Genomic DNA, 22516 nt, shown 5'->3' with positions numbered 1-22516 from the left:
ACTGAAGATCCTAGAGGATCTTAAATTTTGTAGGATTTCCAATGAAAATTTTAGAATTCTCACTGGTATCATTGTTTTTAGGTTTTCTTTCTTATTATTAACTTAATACAAAATAAAATGTTCGTGTGAATATGATGATGCATTGTACAAGCCCGCCCCCCTCCCCAATATTTGTTTCTGCCATCTCTGCAAATGTGCCTAAATCTTGAACCACTTCTGCTATTCTTGTTCTAGATCTTAATTATCAGCCACTGCAGGTCATGCCAGTTTGTTCAATGTTTTTTGTATGGATAAAAATCCGCTATAGATTAGTGTGAATTCCACACTCTCATATTTTACTTTAGATGTAGACAAGCACTTGTTTGTTCTGGAGATAGAGTGCCATTACATTAACACACTCAAGTATCAGAGGGGTAGCCAATTTAGTCTGTATGCACAAAAACAACGAGGAGTCCAGTGGCACGTTAAAGACTAGCAGATTTATTTGGGCATAAGCTTTCATGGGTAAAAAAAATGCTGCTTTAGATGCTGAAGAAGTGGTTTTTTACCCATGAAAGCTTATGCCCAAATATATCTGTTAATCATGGACTCCTCATTTGTTTTTATTAACACATTGTACCACCTAGCCATTTTATGCTCCTGGTTTTTGTCATGCACCAGGTTACTAAAAATAGGTTTTTTTTTATTATGAGATTTGATCATAATTGGCACATGAGTATCTGAAGTTGAACTTTTTATTTGTATCTGAGGGTGAGTGTATCAATAAACGGTTTAAGCACAATGTTATTTATTCAGGCTAACAGTTGCACCATTAACACGGTAGTTAAAGTAGGAAAGAACAAACATTAAAAAAAATGTATGCAGTGGTTCCTGTATTAAAAAAAAAAAAAAAAAAGTCTACTCTAGTACTGTGAATACAAACTGCAGTAGACAAATAATGATTTGGATTACACGTGATAAAACCTGGAAAGCTCAAGTTATACTGAACAGTATTTCTGTGTTCTAAAATTAGTTTCCAGGAAACGGACAATTCTTGGCATGGCGGATGTCTGGCTCTGGCTGAATTAGGCAGGAGGGGGTTGTTACTCCCTTCCCGAATCACAGATGGTAAGTTTCTTGAACCCCAATAAGTTTACATAGTAATACTATATAATAGCATAAGTGTTGTGTATTTGGCAAGGGACTTGTATTCTCTGACATAAGTGGGACTAGTAATGGCTGTAGCAACATATCCATGAAAGACATTTAAGACATCTTTGTCAATAGAATTCATTGTCTTGGGTGTTCCTTTAAAAACAAATAAATAAATCTGCTCTCCCAAATATTTACTAGAATTTATTAATGTGACTGTATATAATAGTTTTATATACTATATGTCTGTTATATTTATTCTACTTTTCAATTATGTGTATACACAAGTTAACTAATTGAACGTTAACTTGCATATTTAGGTTGAGAGTTTGCATTAATCTGTACTACTTAATCAGAATTGAAAACTCTGGTGTAAATTAGAATTTTAGTTATTTGTTAGTCATTATTTGACTGCTACAATCAATAACATTGGCATTAGTTATTTTGTAGAAATATCTTTGCATGCATTTCATACACAGTAATAGTTGCAAGAATTTTTTGGGCACCATGGGACAGGGCAGAATGCAAGAGTCTATGTGCTTAAAAATCTAATACCACAAGGATATTAGATTGTAAGCACTTTGAGATAAGGACGCTCTTTTTGTTTGTGTATTTTCACTACTAAAAAGTATCATATTTTTCTAATCTACCAAGTGTTGTTGTAAAGAAATTTGGCAGAGTTTATATATAGGAAAACGTAAATTACAAATTGAAACAAATGCCCCCCCCCACCCCGAGAACAAAACAACCTGCTTCTACCCAACAGCTGAAAAATGATTATCAGATGTTGTTGAAGTACTTGTACTGGAAAAAGGTAAGGCTGAATAGAAAAGCTTGCCTACTTCTCTACGTTAACCAATTTTTGTGCACTCGCCTAAATTTCCAGGCACCAGACTTTGGTTTTAGTTGCTTAAAGTAGAGGACTGACTTGAAATGATTGTCTTGCCTCACTACTCAAGTAATTTGTCATGTAGTTGAAATGATTGAGACAGAGTGGGCAAAGTGTTAATTTTCAAAGCCACACATAGTATATGTATAGAAAAGCTCCAGTATCACATCAGTGAAAACTTTATGGCCTCAATCTTTTGTCCTATTTTGAAAAATCTATTGATTCTTTATATTCTTTTTATTTCAGTACTGCTCCTCTCCATTCTCTGTCTCCATGAAATGACAAAGGCCAAAGCTGTATAAATCAGGAGTACAGGAGGTCTTCTATCATTGCTTAAAATAGTTCATTTATCATAAATTGGCAGAGCCTCCTTTTTTTTATTTCTGTATAATTTGAGGTTTTCCTCCTACACAGAAAATCTTGGTACCATGCAGATATCTTTCTGCTGACACCACTACCTAATTACTATGGCCCTAGTCCTGCAAATTTATATATTATGGTTAACATTAGGTACATGAATAGCACCACTGAACTCAAAAAGTTAAGCATGTTTGTAAGTCCTGACAGAATTGGAGTCTTAAACTTTTTATATCTGGAATCTGATAGCCTGATAATGCAACATTTTTCAGTAATATGGAGAATGTCAACTGTAAATTAAGGGGTTCCAGGAAGTTTGGAATCAAATGTGGTTGGTTGGAATCCTGGCTCTGCCAGTAATTTGCTGTATGACATTGAGCCGCATCACTTTACCTCTTAGCCTCAGCTTTCAACATGTATGAAGTGGGATGACAGTTATACCTCCTCTACATAGATGTTAACAGTACAAACATCAGTAAATCTTATCTGAATATGCATGGGCTATATATGTATTAATCTGTGGGTTTTTGACCATCAGATTGTTTCCATGGACATTCTGAGGGGTAAAGAAGGATGGAAAGAAAAAAAAAAAATGATTTCCAGCAACCTGTTTACTTTGATTGCACATCTACATTTTGTGATCTCAGAATGTAATGACTCTCCTGCAGAATTCCTGCTTATGATATAGTTGTCTTTATATTTCTGTCTGATACTCTTATTTAAACAATTGAACACCTATATCCTCAAAATGAACCTTGATAAAATAATATAGTGGTAATCTTTTACAGGGCCCTGTAACAGGTTCACAACACCAACGCCCTTTTTCCTCCCCTCCTTTCCATTTAGGGCTTTGTAGATCAAAACCTACATTTTCAAACTCAACCCTGAAGGCAGCCAGTGCAGGATATGCTGCACAGAAGTCATGCTTTCTCACAAAAAATCCTGCTTTATGAGTGAGCTGCCTCTGTCGTGCCATGTTGATGTAAGGTGTATTACCGTATAAGAGTCCATTACAGTAATCCAGTATTGAGATGAAAAAAAGCATGGCTTATGGTAGCAAGGTCTACATCTGAAATAAATGGTCAAAATCTCTAGGTAGACACAGATTAGAAGAAAAAAAATCCTGGACACTGCTGCTATTTGATCATTTAACTGCAACTAGGGCACTAGTCCTACCCCCTGGATTGCAAATATAAGTCACAAATGAAGGGTATGTATCCTCAATTAAAAGAGATGTTTTAATTTCCATATCTTCCAGTTGCTTCTTCCAGCTAATCAGTGTCACAATCTCAGTTTTATCTGGATTAAGCTTCAGGCAGCTAGCTCTCCTTGATGCCCCACTTTCCCCCAAACATTGGGCCAGGAACTCAACAGGACTGAATGTTTATCAGCATACTGAAAATATCAGATTCTTTATCTCTTCAGTAACCCTTTAAGCAGCTCCCTGTAGGCATACTGCGCAGGTGAGGGAGACAAGATGCACTGCATACAGTTCCTTGAGGAGGAAGACGCCTCTGTCCTTTCCCACCTTCTGTGAATACTTGTTGAATAAAGAATGGAATTGCTCAAGAGTATCATCATCCACTCCTACTGTGATCTGCTTGTGCAACCATACTTCTGAAGCAACTCGTGGGTGACTCAGACTAAGTGCATGTGTACATGAGCACTTCCTGCACAGCAAGCTGGGATATAAATCTACATTGCGTCAGTGTGCTGTGCACTAACTCTCCATATGGACTGTTCTGCTGCCATATAAAAAGTTCCCTACTGTGCATTGACCTACTGCAGTTTCAAACATCAGGATGCAAAGTACACTTAAGAGCTGTTTGAAAAATTTGCCACGAAAAATCACTCAAGTTTATATAAGGCTGAAGCACTTCATTTAGATTTTTTGTTTCGATATACTGTCAATGAAACACTTTGATCTTGTCAAAACAACTTGGTGGGAAATTTCAAAATTTTGACTTTTTTTGTTCTGATTTAGGATGAAAGTAAACTACAAAATGTCAAAATTTTTCCTGGATTGGAAATCTTGAATTTCAACCAGCTCTAGTCAAGGGCAACCTCTCCTCTTTTAGGGCCCAGAACAAACTGTTCCATGAAGCAATAGCTGATAATATAGAGACATAACTTCTCTAAACCATGTCCTGATATGACATTCAGTAAGTTTATACCAGTAATTGAATTGCCCATTATTGCTGTCTAGTAGGTTGTTGTCTCTTTCTCAACATTCTGCAATCACCATCACTTATCTGATACAGAGGTTAGTAGCATGCATAAAATGTTCCTGTGTCTCATCTCCTGTGTATTATACTACACCAGGTTGCCTTTAAAGAGGATACCTTACAGAGACTGAAGATAAGGCACTATCTAGGGTGGGTGGATATTAAAGATGTAAAATAACTTGAGAAAATAAATGACACCACCCTGAGCTGAAGACATTTCATACAAGAGCTTTAATGATCTACGGAGCGAAGTATCTGTTCTATTTACGAAAAACATATACCTTATCATTAGAAAAGAACTAATCTTCAGGAAGGTGGGTCAACATTGTACCCAGCTATTGTAAAGAAAAGTGCTGAGGATGGTTTGGGGAATTGTAGGTTGGTAAATCTTGCTTTAAATAACAAGAAAAAAAATGAGAAAAGTTTAGCTAGTTAGTTATAAAGCATCAGTCTGAATATAGTGGGCAAACTAGAATTTAACCTGTAAATATGAACCATGCCTCTTTTAACTAAGAACACTACTGAAAATTGAAACAGGTAAAGGAGGACTGGTGGGTGTAGTTTAAAATGGCCTTTGGTGAAGTTCCTCACAGAAAGTCATTAAGCAAAATGAATAATAGGTGGGTGGAAGATGAAGTCCTGAAATGGATTTTTTTTTTTTTTTTAAAAGGCTTGGGATTAGCATAGAGTAAGAATAGACTGTTTTCAATGTGGAAGGAGATCCTGAGAAGGGCAGTGGGAATTTTGGAGGCATGGTGGTAAGAGAACATGTTTTTATATAAACAAGAATTTTGGCTATGAAAATATATAAAAGAGTCAGTAATGAATGGGCTGGAGGAGATCAGCCAGTTGCTCAGGTCTGTCCTTTCCATTAAGTGGACTTGAGAAGAAGGCTGCAAGTATGCTTGCACAGGCATGAAAATGGGTACAGGGAATCTTAAAAAGCATCTCTGGGTATGTTGACACAGCAATGTAAGCCGAGGGTTAGTGGGACTTGAGTCAGCTGTCTGTGTTAGGGAACAACAGGCTTGAGTGTCTAAGTTGTATTTTAAGCCTAGGTCTAGGGCTCTGGTGTCCACGGTGCCCAGACCTGAGTCAAAGTAGTCCTATTCCAGAGTGCCTAGCAACCTGTTTCTCACCCCCCACGGTGTCGACACTCTAGTCCTACAAATGTGTTGCACTGTTGGAAAACGCTACTGCTATTGATGGGATTCAGGTGCCCATAAGGAGCACATGAGTACATGAACTGCATGATTAGCTCCTTTGGTGGCTGTCTCAGTAGAATGACTGCAGTTTGAGAGCACTTTTTAAACTGAACTACCATGTAATCTGAGAATTATCTCTCCACCATTAGGTTGAGTAACATTGGCAGCGCTGTTCCTCTTCTGCCGGTAACTCTGGGATACATCTGGAGAACTTCCAGGACCTGAGTCTAGCCAGGGTTGCATGCACACAGGAAAGCAATAGGGTTCAGGACCCTAGGTCCAAACTAAACATGGGCTTGGACCCTCCAGCCATACAGGATTCCTGGACTCTAGGTCCAAGCTGTAGATTAGCACAGTTGGTGTATGGATGCAAGGGTAGGCTTTAGCCTGGACTCAAACTTGGGCTTGCATTACTGTGCAGACATACCTAATGTGTAGTTAATCTATGGAACTCACTGCCTTGGTATATTATTGATTCAGTTGGCTTAGTCCTGCTTAAAAAAAAAAAAAAAATTGGACTCTAGCAACAATTGTATGTACAGTACTAAGGATAAAGTAACCCTTGTCATATATCTTTATACTTCAAGGAATTAAACTGAATACCAGCTGGGGTCAGGGAGAAATTCTCCCTACTGCCTCCATCATTTGATATTATACAGTTTGGTACACTATAGGTATCTTACACCATATTCAGAAATAGCCTGAATTCATGACAATTGGATTTCATTGGGCTCTTCTCTTGGCCTAGTTGGCTTTCATTGGCCTAGTTCCTCTGTTCAAACTCAAATTGGTATTCTGTTGTTTGAAAATTTGTGGAAAATCTTTTTTTCCCCCATGAAGGAATGTAAATTAGTAACCAAGTTATTAGTGTCAGTCGTTAGAATTATCAAACATCTAATTCATGTAGTCTGCAGTTAATATTATATCTAACAGAACCGTGCCTAGCCAAATCCATCTTATCTCAAGATACCATATTATCTGGAAATTAGATTATGCCCCCAAAGTGCATCAGTTGCATTGAAAAGCATCCGTTCTTCTTTAAATGCATTTTATGGCCATTGCTGTCTTTTGTATAAACGGAGATTTCCTGTATCTGAGTAGTTAGTTGATGTGAAAGATGTACCAATGGTTTAAATTGTTTGATCTTCCTTTGTTTTACTCAAACAGGGCAGTTTCAGTTTTTTAATACCAGTTACATTAGCAGCTGCTGTACAAGTCCAAACATGATTATTTATGAATCATAAGTAGTACAGTTTTTTGTTAAACCTTTGGCAAAGCTTGTCTGGATAACATCTTTGTGGGATTTTAGGGAGTGCCTGTAATTTCCCAAATAGTTGGGATGTACAGTATGCAGATTCATTCACCTGTAGCTTTCCAGTGAAGGAAACTCATCTTAATATAAGATAGGTGACTGATATGCTAGGTCATGATTTACTTTAATTCCTAGCTCAAAAGCAAATAGTTATGTTTAATCTGCTATTGATTATTTTTTGTGCAAAACACACTTTACCAACAATAATAACGTAGACAATTTATTCCTTAATCATAAACATATATGGAATTAGTAATTAAAGTACAGTACATAGCTTTATTTGAAAAATGAGAAGTTCTTATACACAATTATAGAATTAGAAAATAGTTTGTCTGCAAAAGCACATTAAGTTCCAGAATTAATGATACATATTTATTGATATTGAAACCTTCACCAGCAGTGTTTTCCCCAAGTGAAATAAATTATTGGCACAACTATCCTTTTAGGCTGGGATTTCCAAAGGAGCCTACGGGTGTTAGGTGCCTAAATCTTGTTGATCGTAAATGGAATTTGGACACCTAACTCCTTGGAAAATCCCAGCCTTAAGGCTTGTCTGCACATAGAGTTGTACTGGTTTAATTCAAGCTGTAAATTTAAACTGTTTCAGTTAAACTGGTGCAAACACTGTGTGAGCACTTATATTTCAACTTTAGAGGCTTATTTTGGTTTACATTTAAACCTGTTCTTAGCTGACTAAGTTGGTTTCTGGGCCTTTGCTATGTCTGTGTTCTCCTGCAGGACTAATTTGATGATGAACAGGTTTAATTTAAACCAAAGTAAGCCTCTGAAGCTGGAATAAAAGTTCTCATGCAGGGATTTGCACTATTTTACCAGAACTGGTTTAATTAAACTAGTGCAAGCTTGTGTGTACCCAAGATCTTAAATTTATGAATGTTTCTTGAGTACAACCATTGTGGTATATTCACATTCAAAACAGACTAAACTAAAGTCTAAATAACAAATTTAAATTTTAAGCTGAATTTAAACTACTGCAGAATTAAAGGAAAATTATTTGCTAGGAGCAAAAAAAATTAGATTAATTCAACAAAATTAAGTTAAATATGTTATGACAGCACATGATGAACCGTATATTGTTTCTAAAGTTTGTCTTGTAGTAAAAGCAGATGTAAAAGGGTATTTTACCATACTGCAATTCCCAAAAGCATCCATCTCATATACTTTGATTGGCTTAAGTTATGAATGCAAAAGGTTACTCATCAAAATCTGAGTTTATACACAGGAAATTTCAATTACTTAAAAACATTAGTACAAAATTATAAACACATTCTATTTACATGGTAGTTTGTACATAGCTTCTTATGGTCCAAAACAAAAAGTCAGCCAAACAAACAAAAAAAGAAGTCGGTACGGAGAAACTGTGTAATCTAGCAGATAAGTTTTACAGTTGCTCCATGATGTAAAAGGAAATACATTAGCAAGTGAAATAATATTATGATACTCGTGTTCTCTTTCTTAGAGTAAACACTCTGCTGCAGTCATTGGGTCTTACTCTTTTAGACCCTTGCTGTGCTTTTGCTGATTCTTTTTGATTTGTCCTTTTTTGTCCTTTTGCTTTGTGATTGCGGTGATTATCCTGAGTATCTGAAGAACTGAGGGTAGGCTCTGTACATGGAGTACTACAGTCTTGAGAACTTTGCTCTTCGTTGTCCAGTCTTAGTTTACTAGGACTATATGCAGCTAGCTGACAAAGAGCAACAGCTGCTGTTTGTTTTTGTTCATCAGAATTGTCAATTACTCTTAAATCTTGGACTTCAGTACTCTGTGCTGTGAAAGAAGGCTTGTCACAGGCACTGTTAGGATTCATTGTGTTGTATACATCTTCAGAATTTTCATTTTCATTGTTTGGAGTGGTGGCAGTCCCAGCATCATGTGATGAATGTTGAAATGAAGTTTTCAGGCTGACGGTGGTGTAGGAATCTTTCACTGAGAGATTCAGAGGCATGTCTTGCAAGTCAATAAAACTCTGAATTTCCATTTTGGAAGCATTTTTGTACAGGTGTTCATGAACAACTCCTGTGTGTATGTCAGGCTTCTTTGAAAGATTAAGCGGCGTTATCGCTGTGTCGTCCTCTGTGTTGGACAGAGAGGCCTCATTCTTTGCTTGACTTTCAGTCTGAACATATGTATCTTCCCCAGTGACTTGAACACTGAAAGAAATGGAAACAAAAAACATAATTCACTGTTTTTATTTTCTGATGGGGGGTAGAAGGAGGAGAATAGTTTGACCAGAACTCTAACTACATTGGACATCCTTTAAATGTGAAAATCACTGTAGCTAATATCAGATTTGGTAGTGTTCTAGATATTTCTTTAGAGTAGGTATCAGGAAATGCGGATAGTAGTGAAGTTATATTTAAGGAAAGCTGGCAAGCTCTATTAGGTAACAACTGTCCTTACAGGTTTTATGGGAGCTGGTATTATACTTTGCATAGATATACATATAATTTTTTAAACATCCTAACAGTGTAATATTTTATATACTAGACATTTAAAATATGAATAGAGTTGTCTTTGTTTCCCCCTAGTAAATCTTAAAGCAATTTGCAAAGGTTGTGTTTTTATTACCTGATAGATGAATCTCGATCTTGCTGGTTCTGCTCATTTTGAAGTAGAGTTGATTGATCTATGCTTTTCCTCGCAACTCTGAAGGCTGAGAAGTTTTCCTCCTGTTGGTCATACTTCCCAGTTACAGTGGAAGATGATTTGTTAGAGAGGTCAAACAGGCCTTCACAAACATGGCTTGTCTGAGTGAAGTTAGTTGGGCTGGGTCTACCAGGTGAGCCTGTTGCTGCACTCCCTGCACGGGGGCTCATTTTGGCATTCTCTCTTTCATTTGGGTCTTCTTTTGAATGGTTTTTGGCATGCAGCAGTGCAATTTCTTTTTCATAATCAGTCTGCTTTTTATGGGAGCTTAATGAGTATTGTTGAGATGGACTTGAAGAAGTTGGGTACAGCAAGGTAGTTTCCTCCATTAGATGAGAACTTGTATCTCTACTAATACCAGCTACATGTGGAAATCTATAAAATGGAGGATCTGTTGGTCTGCAAAATCCATATGGCATTGGGGGACTGGAATGATATTGTGGAAGTAATCGGTAGTGCTCATATGATGATGGATTTATTGGCTTTGGGAGTGGCCCAGGGTGGGGAAGAAAATGTCGTTGATCTTGGGTCCCATAGACAGACAGCACAGAGTTTTCACAATCTGGTGAGTTACTTGGAAGCAAGTAAGGTGCATAGATAGCCAGTCCATGCTCATAAAAAGGGGGTGAATACTCTGGAATCATTGTATGCATGTAAGGTGGAATGGGACCAAAGCCTTTTGTGGGAGGAATTTTATGTGGAAATTCTGGTGGGATAAAAGTAGAACCTGTTTTCCATGGGTGGTTCGGAGCATGAAATGCAGACTTTGCATGAAAAGGCAAGCTTTTGTTGTTTGAATTAGACAGGGATATCATTTCAGGAACCTCATTAGTTTCTGGGCCTTTACTATGTCTGTGCTCTCCTACAGGAACAAAAGCTGAGGGCCTTACAATGCCATCCAAACCAGGCTGCATGTTGATTACACTTTCTGCTGTAGTACTGGCAGGAGTTAATTCCTTCTGTATTACGAGCTTTTGCCCTTGAGCTGATTTATTTGTTGTCTGATTTTGTAATTCTACATTTTCCTTGGCATCATCTTTTGCAAAAGCATATTGGGGCTTAGAATCAAGATTTGATAGACCGTTTGTGATAGATTTAGAAGTTGATTTAGCTGTTGGTTCTATTTGATTGATTTGTTTGGGTTCCAAGGAACTGGACTTTGGGCACTTGATAACTCTATCCTGCTCTGATACTAAAGTAATTGAGTTTTTGCAGAGACCGTACTTCATATGGTTAAAAAGGTGAGATTTCTCATTGCAAGTAAAGGGGCACTGAAAACACTTATATTTAAATGGTTTTCCTGGAGGCCTTGGGATATAGTGAGGTTTCTTTGGTTTACGCTCTTTGAGGAGACTCATTTTTCTGCTTTAATGCTTATGTTTAATGTTCCTTTTATAAAATATTTTTGCAGTTTTCTTCAGTTCAAACTGTTGATGTTTTAAGTTTTTCAGGTTTCAAGAATCTCTTCTTCACATTAGAAAGGAAAATTTGATTTGAAGCCAGCTCCTCTGTTGCAAGATGTCAGGGAAAAATCAACACTCCAGTAACTTATAGTACAGGAACTGTAACAGAAAAATTAAAATCAAATATGCTGGCACACAAGAATTAAATAAAAAATGAATACATTCTTCTGACCACATCTGAAGTTTTTTCCTGTTGAAATGTGTCAAGCACCTGTATTACCCATATGTAATATCAAGTGGGTGCATAGAAAGCTGAAGTCAAAGTTTTCAGATTTGGATGCCTAAAGTTAGGCGTGCATATTTAGGCACCTAAAGAAGTGGCCTGTTTTTTTGTTTTGTTTTTGTTTTGTTTTGTTTTTTTAGAGATGCTCTAAAAAAAGCTCTTATGAAAACTGAGGGAACATTCACTCAGAAGGTAAATGTGACAAAAAAGTTTAGGTAGGAGGAGCTGTAGGGAGAGGTGAAAGAAGAGGGGGAAGAAGGCAAGGGGTAGGTTCTTGCAGCAGCAGGTGGTATGGGGCAAGCCTGTGAGGCCAGCTGTAATACCTCCTCCTCTTTCCCCTAGCTGGGTTGTTAGGGTGGAGAGTGGAATTGGCTCCACCCTTAAGAGCTGACCCAGTCTTTCCAAAGACTAACCAAAACTCCCTGCTGCCCTGGCGTAGCATCTCCTGGCAGTCTAAGCAAATGTCTGCAAGCTGGTCAGTCTGAATGGGTATGTTAGACTGGCTAGTGTCTCAAGAATAAAACCAACTCCCATTTTGGGACTTAATTCAATTAAAAGACATGGGCATTAGAATCTCTAATAGCAGAATGGTCTGCTTGACTAACATTTAACATTCTTCATCTGTGTAGGGCACTGTGGAGGTCGGGGGGGATTGAGTGTGTGTGTGTACACAATATGTAATATTCAGGTACAAACATGTGTCAGACAGCCATTGATTTATAGGGGTATGATCCACTTGCCATCTTTCAGAGAACTAAAGAAGTGGATACTTTATATAGCCTGATGATTTTCGTGGTAGATAAGTCAGGAGGACTTGTATCAGCTTGTTCCAGTATGTTCACTGATTCTGAAGGCGTGAGAACCTCTCAGAGTAAAGTTCTCATGATTTTATAGGATGTGTTATGGCAGAGATCTAAAAAATGATGATTTCATCACGAACTATAAGCATCATTATCAAAATGATGACTGTTGCAAAACCACGTACTGTATCTATTGTGTTACCCGAAACTTCAGGAATACTAATTGTGAGTGACTAGTGTAGTTTGATATTTTTCTAAAAGCTTTTCTTACATAAAAGATTGAATTAGAAGTATTAAAATATTAGATTTAGGAAAATAATTACTGGTAACTACATGCTGTTGAGATTTTATTTAAAGTATCACGATGTCTTGCATTTCTCAAATCAGACACTTTATGAATAGAAAATTATGTGCAAGACATTAATATTGAAACCTGAAGGCAAAGCTAGAAAATTGCTGCTTATTTGAACAGGTATAGTAATTATAGAAAAACGTTCTTATATAAAATATATTTTGTGTTTTTGCTATCATAGAAATTTAAGTATTTACTGTTTTTAGTAGATTTGTAATCTTAAAGGCAGCTTGAATAAATTCAGCAGCACTTTATGAAAAAAAGCTATGTTTTGATTTGAGTAAGAATAAGCCTGGTTTTGATTCTTACAAACACTTGGTTAAGTATGTGATTTAGATATATAGCTTTACAACAATTTAAATAACTAGAAACCAGTAATTGCATGGTAATATTTAATGTATTTCTCTACATCAGGAAAAAAAATTCAGAGCTCTTTGTGTTTTTTTCAGACATAGATCCTCGTAATCTCAGCATGATGTTAGTAAAATACATGCCAGCATGTAAAGATATTTTGTCAGTATCGGTCACTTGTTAGAATTATAATTCAGTACACAGAAAATAAATTGCCAGACAAATGAAATTTAGCTAGAATCTCTAGGAAATGTGCAAGCATTGCTCTAGCTAAAATAAGAAATGGGAAAAAAAAAGTTGTGTGATTTGCCCTTGTTTTGACTGAAATAAAGTTTGCTGCATTTTTGACTAATGTATAACTAAAGTGGAGAGCTTATAATAACTTGGTCCTGTCAGTTTGGGCGTGTTAGTCTTTGTGCTTTCTTGAAAGTACCAGAAATAATTGTGCTTGAAGATAGTGTTGTCAAAACAAACTACCCCGGGCATGCATACTTGAGCAGTTTACATCAACAGTTTGAGTTTGTATTTTAATTTCAGATGACAATATTTATTATAAAGAGAATGTTAATTAGTTTTTCTTGTTTTTAATAATTAGTTTCTCTTTTGATTAACAATGTAAATTCTCATACTTTCCTCTGTATGTTTTTTTCCCCTGTTGAACAGGAATAATTTGAATAATGTTTTAACTATCCTTTCTTAATCATGTAAGTGGATTGCCGAACTTCTCAAAGCTAAAAATTCAGATTGTAGGAGTTTGCACTGTCTTTGCAACGTGTGTATAAAAAGGCGAGAACTATAAAAGCTTTACAAACATATTTTTTAAAGTTTATTTTACCCTAGTGTGATTCTTACCTACCCAGTGTGATGCTAGTAGTGCTTGTAGAGGAAGATGCCCTGACACCTCAGGCAACAAATAAGTACATTGAGGATTATTCTGAGGTTTTCACCCCCTCTTAATTTTAGGCCAGTGTCTGCCTGTTGTATCTGTCCTCTCCTTATTTGCAGTGCTTCTCTGAGGAGCACTAGCTAAACCTCTTGTGGTTGAAAATGCTAAGAATAAAATGCTCCTGGTCCCAGCAAAGACTGAGAAATCTAGTTCCATTCTCCAAGTAAAACCTAACAGTATTTGCAGAGGAATATATATCATAATTTAAAATAATTATTCACAAAATAAATATAGCCAGGAAAAATATTTGATGATCTAAAATAGCTGTAAATTTTTAAAGTTGCTGTATGCGCAGTACATGGAAAAAATAATTATCTCATAGCTGCACTATATGTTGTTTGTGTGCTGGGGAAATTTAAAGTTAAACTGTTAATATTAGAATAGCATTGTCAGTGTTTTCATGGGGAAAAAAATTAGTTTTTTCTTAGAATCTGAATAATATACAAATGTAATATCTAAAATTTATCATAATCTTACGTAATAGTCATAATTTTAAAGTAACACTTTATTTCATTATTACTGTGACTATCTGATTTTTAAAATTCACATTTTTATAATAATTACATAATTATCCAAAGCTCCTATCCCTAGTTTTCAACCTTACTGGTATTTTTAATGGAAAATACATTTGGTTATTGTTTGGTGAAACTAGAACAGAAAGGTTCATTGGCCTTTTATGAATTGCTTGTCTATGGTAGGTCTTTTAATGCAAACCGGGCTAGTCAATTATTTTTTTGTCAAGGTCCAAATTTCTTGGTCAAAGTCCAGACTGCAGAGAAACATTTTTCAAACCACAATAATGATAATAAGTAAATAGGTCTGTTCAAAAGTATCTGGTGGTTCGGATTTGTCCCATGGGTCTGCCTGTTGAATATCCCTGTACTAGACTGTACTTTTGCGTAGCAGCCTCTCACTCCTACCCCTCAGCCTAGATGTCTGTAATTTTGGGTGGCCACAAGTTTTTTGTCCTGGTTTTTAAGGAGAAAAACTGTTACCAGCCTCTTATTTTCATACTATGCTAGCAAATCCTGCAAGAAAGAATATTGTGAATTTGTCACTATCAATAGTTGGTATGGGGGTTCTAAGTGGTAAAAGTTATTTAAAAAGTCTAATCTACCAAAGAGGTAGTTCCAGAATTGCTTTTATTACAAACAGTGGTGGTAATTATAATCTTTCTTTGTAGGACATTGCTATGACAGGTTGCATAACAGTTTGTCATACACGTTAATATATATGTTCAGTTGTTGTTGCAGTATTCCTTTTGCTGATGTAGATTTTACTGACCAGGAGTACTCATTGGGGTGGAACATTTTGAAGGGCATACTATAATTAAAATATTGTGATGTGGCATTATTGCATAATTCAAGGACATGCCATTGTCACCTAACTTGCGTGTTGCAAGAACAAGATTTGTGAGTTTTATTCCAGTTGAGATTTTCCAGTGATTAACTGCCACTCCCTCCTAGACTTTCAGTTCTTTTTCAACTGAAAAATAAATGTTAGCACAACTATTAGTTGATTGGGAGGAAGAGGGGTGGTTTGGTGGGTAAATAGAATAGGACCTGGGAGTTTGGGGAGAGAAGAATTTAAGGCTGCATGAATACCTCAGCCAGGAAGCACAAGATAGTATCCCAAATCTGTGGCGTAAATACAAGGTTAATGACCTCAGTTAATCAAAGTAAACTGAGTTCAGTCATTTTTATAAATCACTGTTCATATTTAAATAATTTAAAACTGAAGTTGTTACATTGCATGTGCTTAATCATGGTACGTTTTAATAAACCAAAAAGACAGATGATTGTGACTAAAAAAACAGCTGTATTCTCTCATACTATGTAGAATATACCTCCTAGAAGCTTAAAAAAAAATTGAAACAAGTGCTCAAGATCTTATTTTGCACCGATTTTTTTCAATTGGTCAAAATATTAATATTTTGTAGTTAGAGAATAATCAAAAGAATATCTGGTAACTAAAATATTTTTGTTGTCATAATTATACCACAGTTAAAATTGTTGTTAATATGCTTGGTAAATAGGTGCTTAAAATATTTTCATTGGAAGATTATAGTAATCAATGTAAAAAGTCAATGGGAGCTAAAATGAAGAAACAATCCTTTCTTTCTCACAAAATAAAATAACTATTTCACTTAAAAAGTTTTGTTAAAGTTTTTATCATAAAGCTTCTATGCAGTAAGTGCACCTGCTAGAAGAGGAGTTTTTTTGCTTACAGAGTTAGTGAAATATAAATGCTAAAAGAACGATGAGGGAATACATTTTGATCACTTTGTATTGGGTGTCAGACTGATTACCATTACTCTTTAATTGAATTTATGTTTAAAAAAAGTACTCACCAGATACGTAGATGGCTGAAGTGTTCAAGGTGATCACTGTTGCTAAGCTGTAGCTGTCAGTGCGGAGAGAGAAGTACCTGTTCTGTGCTTGATGGCTAAGTGAAACTGAAGGAGGCTGTTTCAGTGGGAGGGATTTAAAAAGTGTAGGAGTTGAGCCCTCAGGGTGTAGAGATGCACCTGATATTACTCCAGCCTGAAGCTACAATTCATGTATTTGTATCCACTGCTTTCGTTCAGCATTACCTCAGCATCTGAGCTATCAAACAAAACTTTTGTCACTTTTGTGCCCTCCAACAAGCACATTTCTCTGTTCCCACGGACTGTCATGTTTGTACCACTGCGTAATGATCTACTGTGTAAGTGGAGTGAAGCGTGGTGTAGATGCGTGTTTAGCTTATGGTCTTTTAAATCCATTTAGGTGGGACGCAGATCATAATGATTAAGTGGTTGGTAAACTGTAGAAAAATTGCATGTAAAACACGGCAAGCTGCAACAAACAATATTTGGTTTTAGTTCTGTAGAAACCATAGTTTTGTATGAATGCCTTTGTATGGTTGGCTTTTTAACACACTTGCTTATTATCTTTTTTCTCTCCTTTTTGTTGAAATCGCTTTGTCCTCCATAAGTCTCTTCTCTGGCGAAGGCGGGACTTAGCTAACCCCAAGCTTGCTTGCCTCAGGAACCTGCCAAAGCTTGCTTATAATGGACAGCCAAATCCACAGATACTGTAAATGGGAAGGAGGCTCCTGAATAGGAAATTGATTATCACATCCATGCTTTCACTCTTTTTGCAGTTTAACTTTATGGCTGTTGAGCAAACCAAATTATAACCCTTTGCGAGCATTGACACTTGCTTTTGGTTAGGTTTATAAATATGATAAATTTATTACCATGTTTACAAGAACTAAATTAGACCTCTAAAAGTTAACTTTGCAAAGCTATTAAATGAGGGAATATAGCTCTTATATTCTATCCCTTTAAAAGTCTTTATGATGCTTCATACTTTCTCTGAAATAAATTCCTTAGTTTTTGAAAGTCAGAACTGGATATAGGCAGAATCAAAGTTCATGTAAAAGAGGGCTATGAAACAGCTCTCCACATTTAGTTTAACAAATTCCTTCATTTATTTCCCCTAGGAATTCATAGTGTAGTCAGGCAGTCAGCTTCAGACTGGGCACAAATTATGATGTCTGATATTTTCCCCCCTGCCTCACCAGCGTGAGAATCAGTTGTGGAATTTCGAAAGAGTTTCTGCTGATCTGAAAGGGAAGGGTGGGTTTTTCTCGCAGGGTGTGTTACTTCAGGAAAGGAAAAACCAGAGGGAATGTTTCTGAATGAATATGAGTTTGGTAATTTGCCATTGAGGGAGCTCTTTTGACAAGAGTTTTGTGTCAGGCCTCTACAACAGGAATATGGAGACCAATAATTAGTTCTGTAAATGCTGTTTGTTAGTGTGTAGGCCATATTCACTGCTGGCATAAACGAGCATGATTCTGGGAGGAGTTTGTTTACACCAACAGTGATTTTTGCCTTCCATAATTGTTTAAAATCTATGTGCCAAATCCTGTTATCAGTCTGCACTAATGTCTCCTATGGACTAAAATTGGAATTGTGCATGTGCAAGTTAATTTCATATTAGGCAGTAAGGTGTTTGTTTTAGGTATGGTCTGTCTTTGTTTGCACGGCATTTCACATGATAGGGTGCTGAGTCTCATGAGGCACTCAGATGCTACTGCAATATAGAGAAATAATAAATTTTAAGGCCCAGCAGACAACAATGTTATGTTTGTGTTAAAAAAAATCATACAGAATACAAAACTATTGATTTCCTTGTACAAGTATTGCTAAAAAAAGGGACACAGTGTGTCCTGTTTTGGCTTAGTATGGGATGCAGGCCCTTGTGCACAAAGTAAAGGTAATTAAAAATCTAAAGCTGAAGTTTTCAAACTTTTTTTTTTTTCTAGTGGGACCCAAAATTTAATAGATGGATTGACTTGTGGACATCTCCAGTTCTATTCACAGTTGCATAGGTCATGTCCCTCTCCTTTTCTCAATTGTACAGCATCTCTGCGGCAGTTTCAGTGGAAGAGTAACATTAGGAAAACGTATTTTTAGGTTCTTTTAATGCAATTTAGCAGTTTGAAAAGGAGTACCAGCATTGTGTTACCATCAAGCTCAGCCTGTACCATTTGTCTGTAAGGACTGTTATTTCCCCCCTCCACCTCCTTAGTTAGTTAGGAGAGTCAGTCTGTTTGTACTCTTAAGAAAATTTTAATCACAGGGGAGTTTGTCATGTTTCTTAAAACACTGTTCCTGAAAGGAGAGGTCCTTTGTTTCCTCAAATATCGGGAAGGTTTTCCTTTAGTATTCCTGTTCCCACTATAGGAAACCTTTCTCTTGTGCTAGTGAGACTGAAATGGAACATGAACAATACACTTGCCAGTCTCCTTGTGTCTTCTCTAAAACTTGCAGCATTTAGTTGTTTTTCCATCCCTTTTCCATGCATGAGAGGATACATTTTTTTGTCTTTTATTTAGTCCTTTAAGAGAGATGGGCCTGTTTGACTCTTGGGAAGCTGAGGTATGTTTTTCTGGATAGATTCTGATAACAGAGAGCTTTTCTAGCTTCTGAGAGTTAAAGGAAACTTGGGAAGTTGAGGAGGTTTTTGGGTATTTTGTTAATACAGAGGGACATTTTATTGAGCTGGGACAGAGAGGCAGTTAAGTTTTGGAAACTCCTGATTCATTTTGTTTTTCTGGTCCTGCTCTGGCAAGTGTGAGGGAGGCAGTGAAGTGCTGTCCTTTTGCTGCCTCCCTCACATGGAGCCTATTAAACGCTTAGCCGCTCCCTAGAAATGGCTGTTGTTAGGCAGGCCAGCCCAACTCAGCTATGACTAAAGTACAGCTGCAGCAGGGGACAGCTAAACAAATTGGAGGTACTATGTATATGTTAATAGGGTATAAAAGACATGAAATCCAAAGCCTTAGGAAAATTCCAACTGATAGAACCGAAGTGATAGGATAGCTCCTTTATAATATCTGCTAGGAATAATAAATTCCGGTAACACAAAGACCTAATAAAAGCTGGTAACCAATATTTATTTTATTGTATTTTGTTAATTCATTGTACTTGCAGCTTCTGTCATTATTAGATAAACCTAGCCAGTCACCTGATGGGTGACACCGTTTAAACGACAATGAGCATGACAGTCATGTTAGATGGTATAAACTCCAGGACTGATGTAACACTGGTGTTTATCACTGAGCTGTCCTTTTATCATTGTTTTAAATGGCCTTCTATTTCTGCAGAGGTCTGTATCTATAGTTTAAGTCCTGCACCTTCTGTAGGCTAGGACATGTTTCCTATGAATCTTAAATGGAATTTAGACCCGTCTTCCTAACAATCACATAAGTGTTACCTCGTGACCGTAGTTGGTTTCCTCTGACAATTGTAGTGTAGCAAATAGCCTTTCTTTAAGATGCCTAAATACTAGAGTATAAATGCTCTCTATGTAGTAAGGAAGGTAGCTAAAGATCTATGTTGTTTAATTTATCCCTTTATTTCTGAGACTCAAAAGTATAGTTAACTTGGTCAGAGAAAAGCTGTAGGGAATTTTTGTAACAGCCTATGTTTCTTCACCTAAAAACATGGAGGGTTTTTCGTCTGTCTTTGATGTAAAGAGCTATTTTTAATACAGCAAATTGTTCACCTACATTTAATTTCCCTCACCAATTTTCTCTTATTTTATAACGCCACCCTTCAAAGTCTGTGTAACAATGTCCACTACCTTGCTGATAGTTATTTTTCTCCACGGTCATTTTGGCGTTCGCCATTGTTGGGGCTCCTCTGAAAGCAGGAATCTGAGTTCCCACCTCTGATGAAGCAGATGTAATAGTTTAGGCATCTTGTCCAGGGCAAAGGGAGTTGTGAATCCCCTCCCTAAACAGAGCTGCAAAAGAGATGGCAATCTCCAGCATTAAATTTCTGAATCCTACTAAAGCTGTTTGAAAAGTATAAATATATTGAGCAGCTAGTACAGATAATGTAGAGAATCATAACAGGTAACTGTAATGTAACTCATCTGGTTGGATACTACAGATGCTTTCATTTAAGAATAGAAATATTACCTGACAACATAATCACATGTCCAGGAAGTCCCTGCTTTCCACAGCAGAACCTGTTGATGTAGTTAAGTGTTGACGGATTCAGTAACAATTAGCATGCTTTGGATTACATTACCCTAGCGAATTCCAAAATAGCAGAATCTTCTTTGACTCTATTTGGTATGACTCCAGTGTTATGGCTCCTGCTGTACCCCAGAACATGCATGGATTTTACACAATATTTTCTTAAGTATCCTCTTCCAGTTCCAGATGGATAGTTATTAGTTTTAATGATTCTCCAGTAACCCCTTTTGAGACATTTTTGTGCTTCCTAACGACTTTGAGTTCCTGACTTTGGAGATCTGTCTGGGCATGTTAGCTTGGTAATCTTTTATAAGCCATTTGTCCAAGCTCACTAGTTCAAATATTCGTACAGAAAATATATAAAAATTCTGAAGTTTAACACCAAACTACAAATGATATTTTCAGGTGTTTATTGTGGCCTTTACTGTAACTCCCTTTTTGGCACTGGAAACTAGGATGATTCTTGTGCTGGCTCCTAACTTCTCCCCTGGGTAGTGAACCAGCATTGGGGAAGCAGGTTACTTTGGAAGTAGATGCTTGGGGCAATGTTATAGACTGTTTATAATAAGGGGTTTTAGTAGTCATTGTTTTTTTTGTGTACCAGTCCAGCAGAGAACCAAGATATACCTTGCTTCTATTTGTGGTTGGCACTTGTGTTTTTTATTTTGCTCCAATTTCCATGTTTGCTTAGAATCGCTGGCACAAATCCATTTGCTGATATACTATCTAGTGTTTCATTTAGAATTAATATGTACATACCTTAATTGTTCCATGTTCAGTCCTTCTATACCTAAAATTGTTTTAGACACTGTCAGAATGCTAAACTCAAGGGCCTAGTCTGATTAGTTTTATATGTGATGTATTCCAAGTACGATTCTGGGTATAGTTTATTTTGGTTTTTTTTTTTCTCTTAGAAATTTTACTTCTACTTGCTTGAAAGATGTTAATAAGTTAAAATTTAGGTAGAATTTTTAAAGACTTTCCACTGGAGAGAGGAAATATCCCTTATGGTGTGTTTTCTTATCTGCCTTAGAAATCTTTAATAATAAAGCGCATAAATCAGCAGATAAAACATATTTAGTTGAATAAGATATTTGTCCTATTTCTGAAAAAGATTTTAAGAGTGAAATTCCTGTACTATTGTTACTAATTGATTATATTGTTATCTACTCTAAATATTTAGGTATAGGCAAACATTGCATGTTAGCAATTAGCCACATGACTTCCATTAACTTAAACTGTGGTTGTGAGGCTAAATTCTTGCACACTGAAAATTTACTCCTTCAAGCAAAATTATTAGAAGTCATTTAGACAGATGAGGTGGTTGAGGCAATGTCTTTTATTGGACCAGCTTCTGTTGGTGAAAGAGACAAGCTTTTGAGCTCTCATAGAGGTCTTCTTCAGGTCTGGGAAAGGTAATCAGGGTGGCACAGTTGAATATATGGTGGAACAAACTAAGAAGTTAACTTGTTATAAGAGACCATTTTAGGAGAAGTGGGCAGTTAAGGCCTCTGCAGTCATAGGATGAAAGAGGGTTAGTGGTTTACAGATTGTTGTAATCAGCCATAAGTCCAGTGTCTTTACTGAGTCTGTGGTTTCTAATATCTAGTAAAATTATGAATTTAAGCTCCCCAGCTTGTATTTTGAAGGTGTTGTGCATGTTTTCTTTGACGATGAGGACTGATAGGTCAGATATGGAGTGATCATTTTGTGAAAAGTGTTCACCCAGAGGTGCTATGGTGTTTTTTGTCTTTTATCATTTATTCTCTGTGACCTCACTTGAGAGCACAGTGATTTTTTGGTCAGGTTTCACTCACATAGCTGTTATTGGGGCAGTTAGCGCACTGGATGCGGTACGTCCCAAGTTGTGATAGACACACGTAGAATCCATGGATGTTGCAACTGTGTTGTGGGAAGTATTGATCATCATAACAGTTGGATATATGTCTGCAGGTTTTGCATCTGTTGTTCTGACAGAATTTGGTGCCACTTTGAGTTGGTGTATCTGGTCTGTGGGGAACTTGCTTCTGATGAGTGTAATGAGATTGGGGGTAGTTTGAA

The 22516-nt window shown here is 36.6% G+C and overlaps 2 protein-coding genes across 12 annotated transcripts in view; one reads left to right on the top strand and one right to left on the bottom strand.

The window, feature by feature from the left end:
- The window catches only part of TBCD (tubulin folding cofactor D), a 254321-nt gene that overhangs the window by 57798 nt on the left and 174007 nt on the right, over nucleotides 1–22516 (top strand). For all 11 annotated transcript variants that reach the window (XM_075071755.1, XM_075071752.1, XM_032792732.2 and 8 more), the window contains one exon: nucleotides 1013–1107. In XM_075071755.1, coding sequence (XP_074927856.1) covers nucleotides 1013–1107 — 95 coding nt within the window. The remainder of the gene's footprint in view (nucleotides 1–1012; nucleotides 1108–22516) is intronic.
- On the bottom strand, nucleotides 7289–16353 carry ZNF750 (zinc finger protein 750). Its single transcript, XM_032792738.2, has 3 exons — nucleotides 16269–16353; nucleotides 9706–11345; nucleotides 7289–9287 (listed from the first exon to the last, which is right to left on the bottom strand). Exons 2-3 carry the CDS (start codon nucleotides 11139–11141, stop codon nucleotides 8570–8572), a joined length of 2154 nt encoding a protein of 717 aa, XP_032648629.1. The 5' UTR covers nucleotides 11142–11345; nucleotides 16269–16353; the 3' UTR covers nucleotides 7289–8569.

Source organism: Chelonoidis abingdonii, chromosome 13 (assembly GCF_003597395.2).
Source record: "Chelonoidis abingdonii isolate Lonesome George chromosome 13, CheloAbing_2.0, whole genome shotgun sequence".
NCBI classification, from domain to species: Eukaryota; Metazoa; Chordata; order Testudines; family Testudinidae; genus Chelonoidis; species Chelonoidis abingdonii.
Note: the sequence above shows the minus strand (reverse complement) of the source record. Positions and strands in the feature narration are given on the sequence as shown.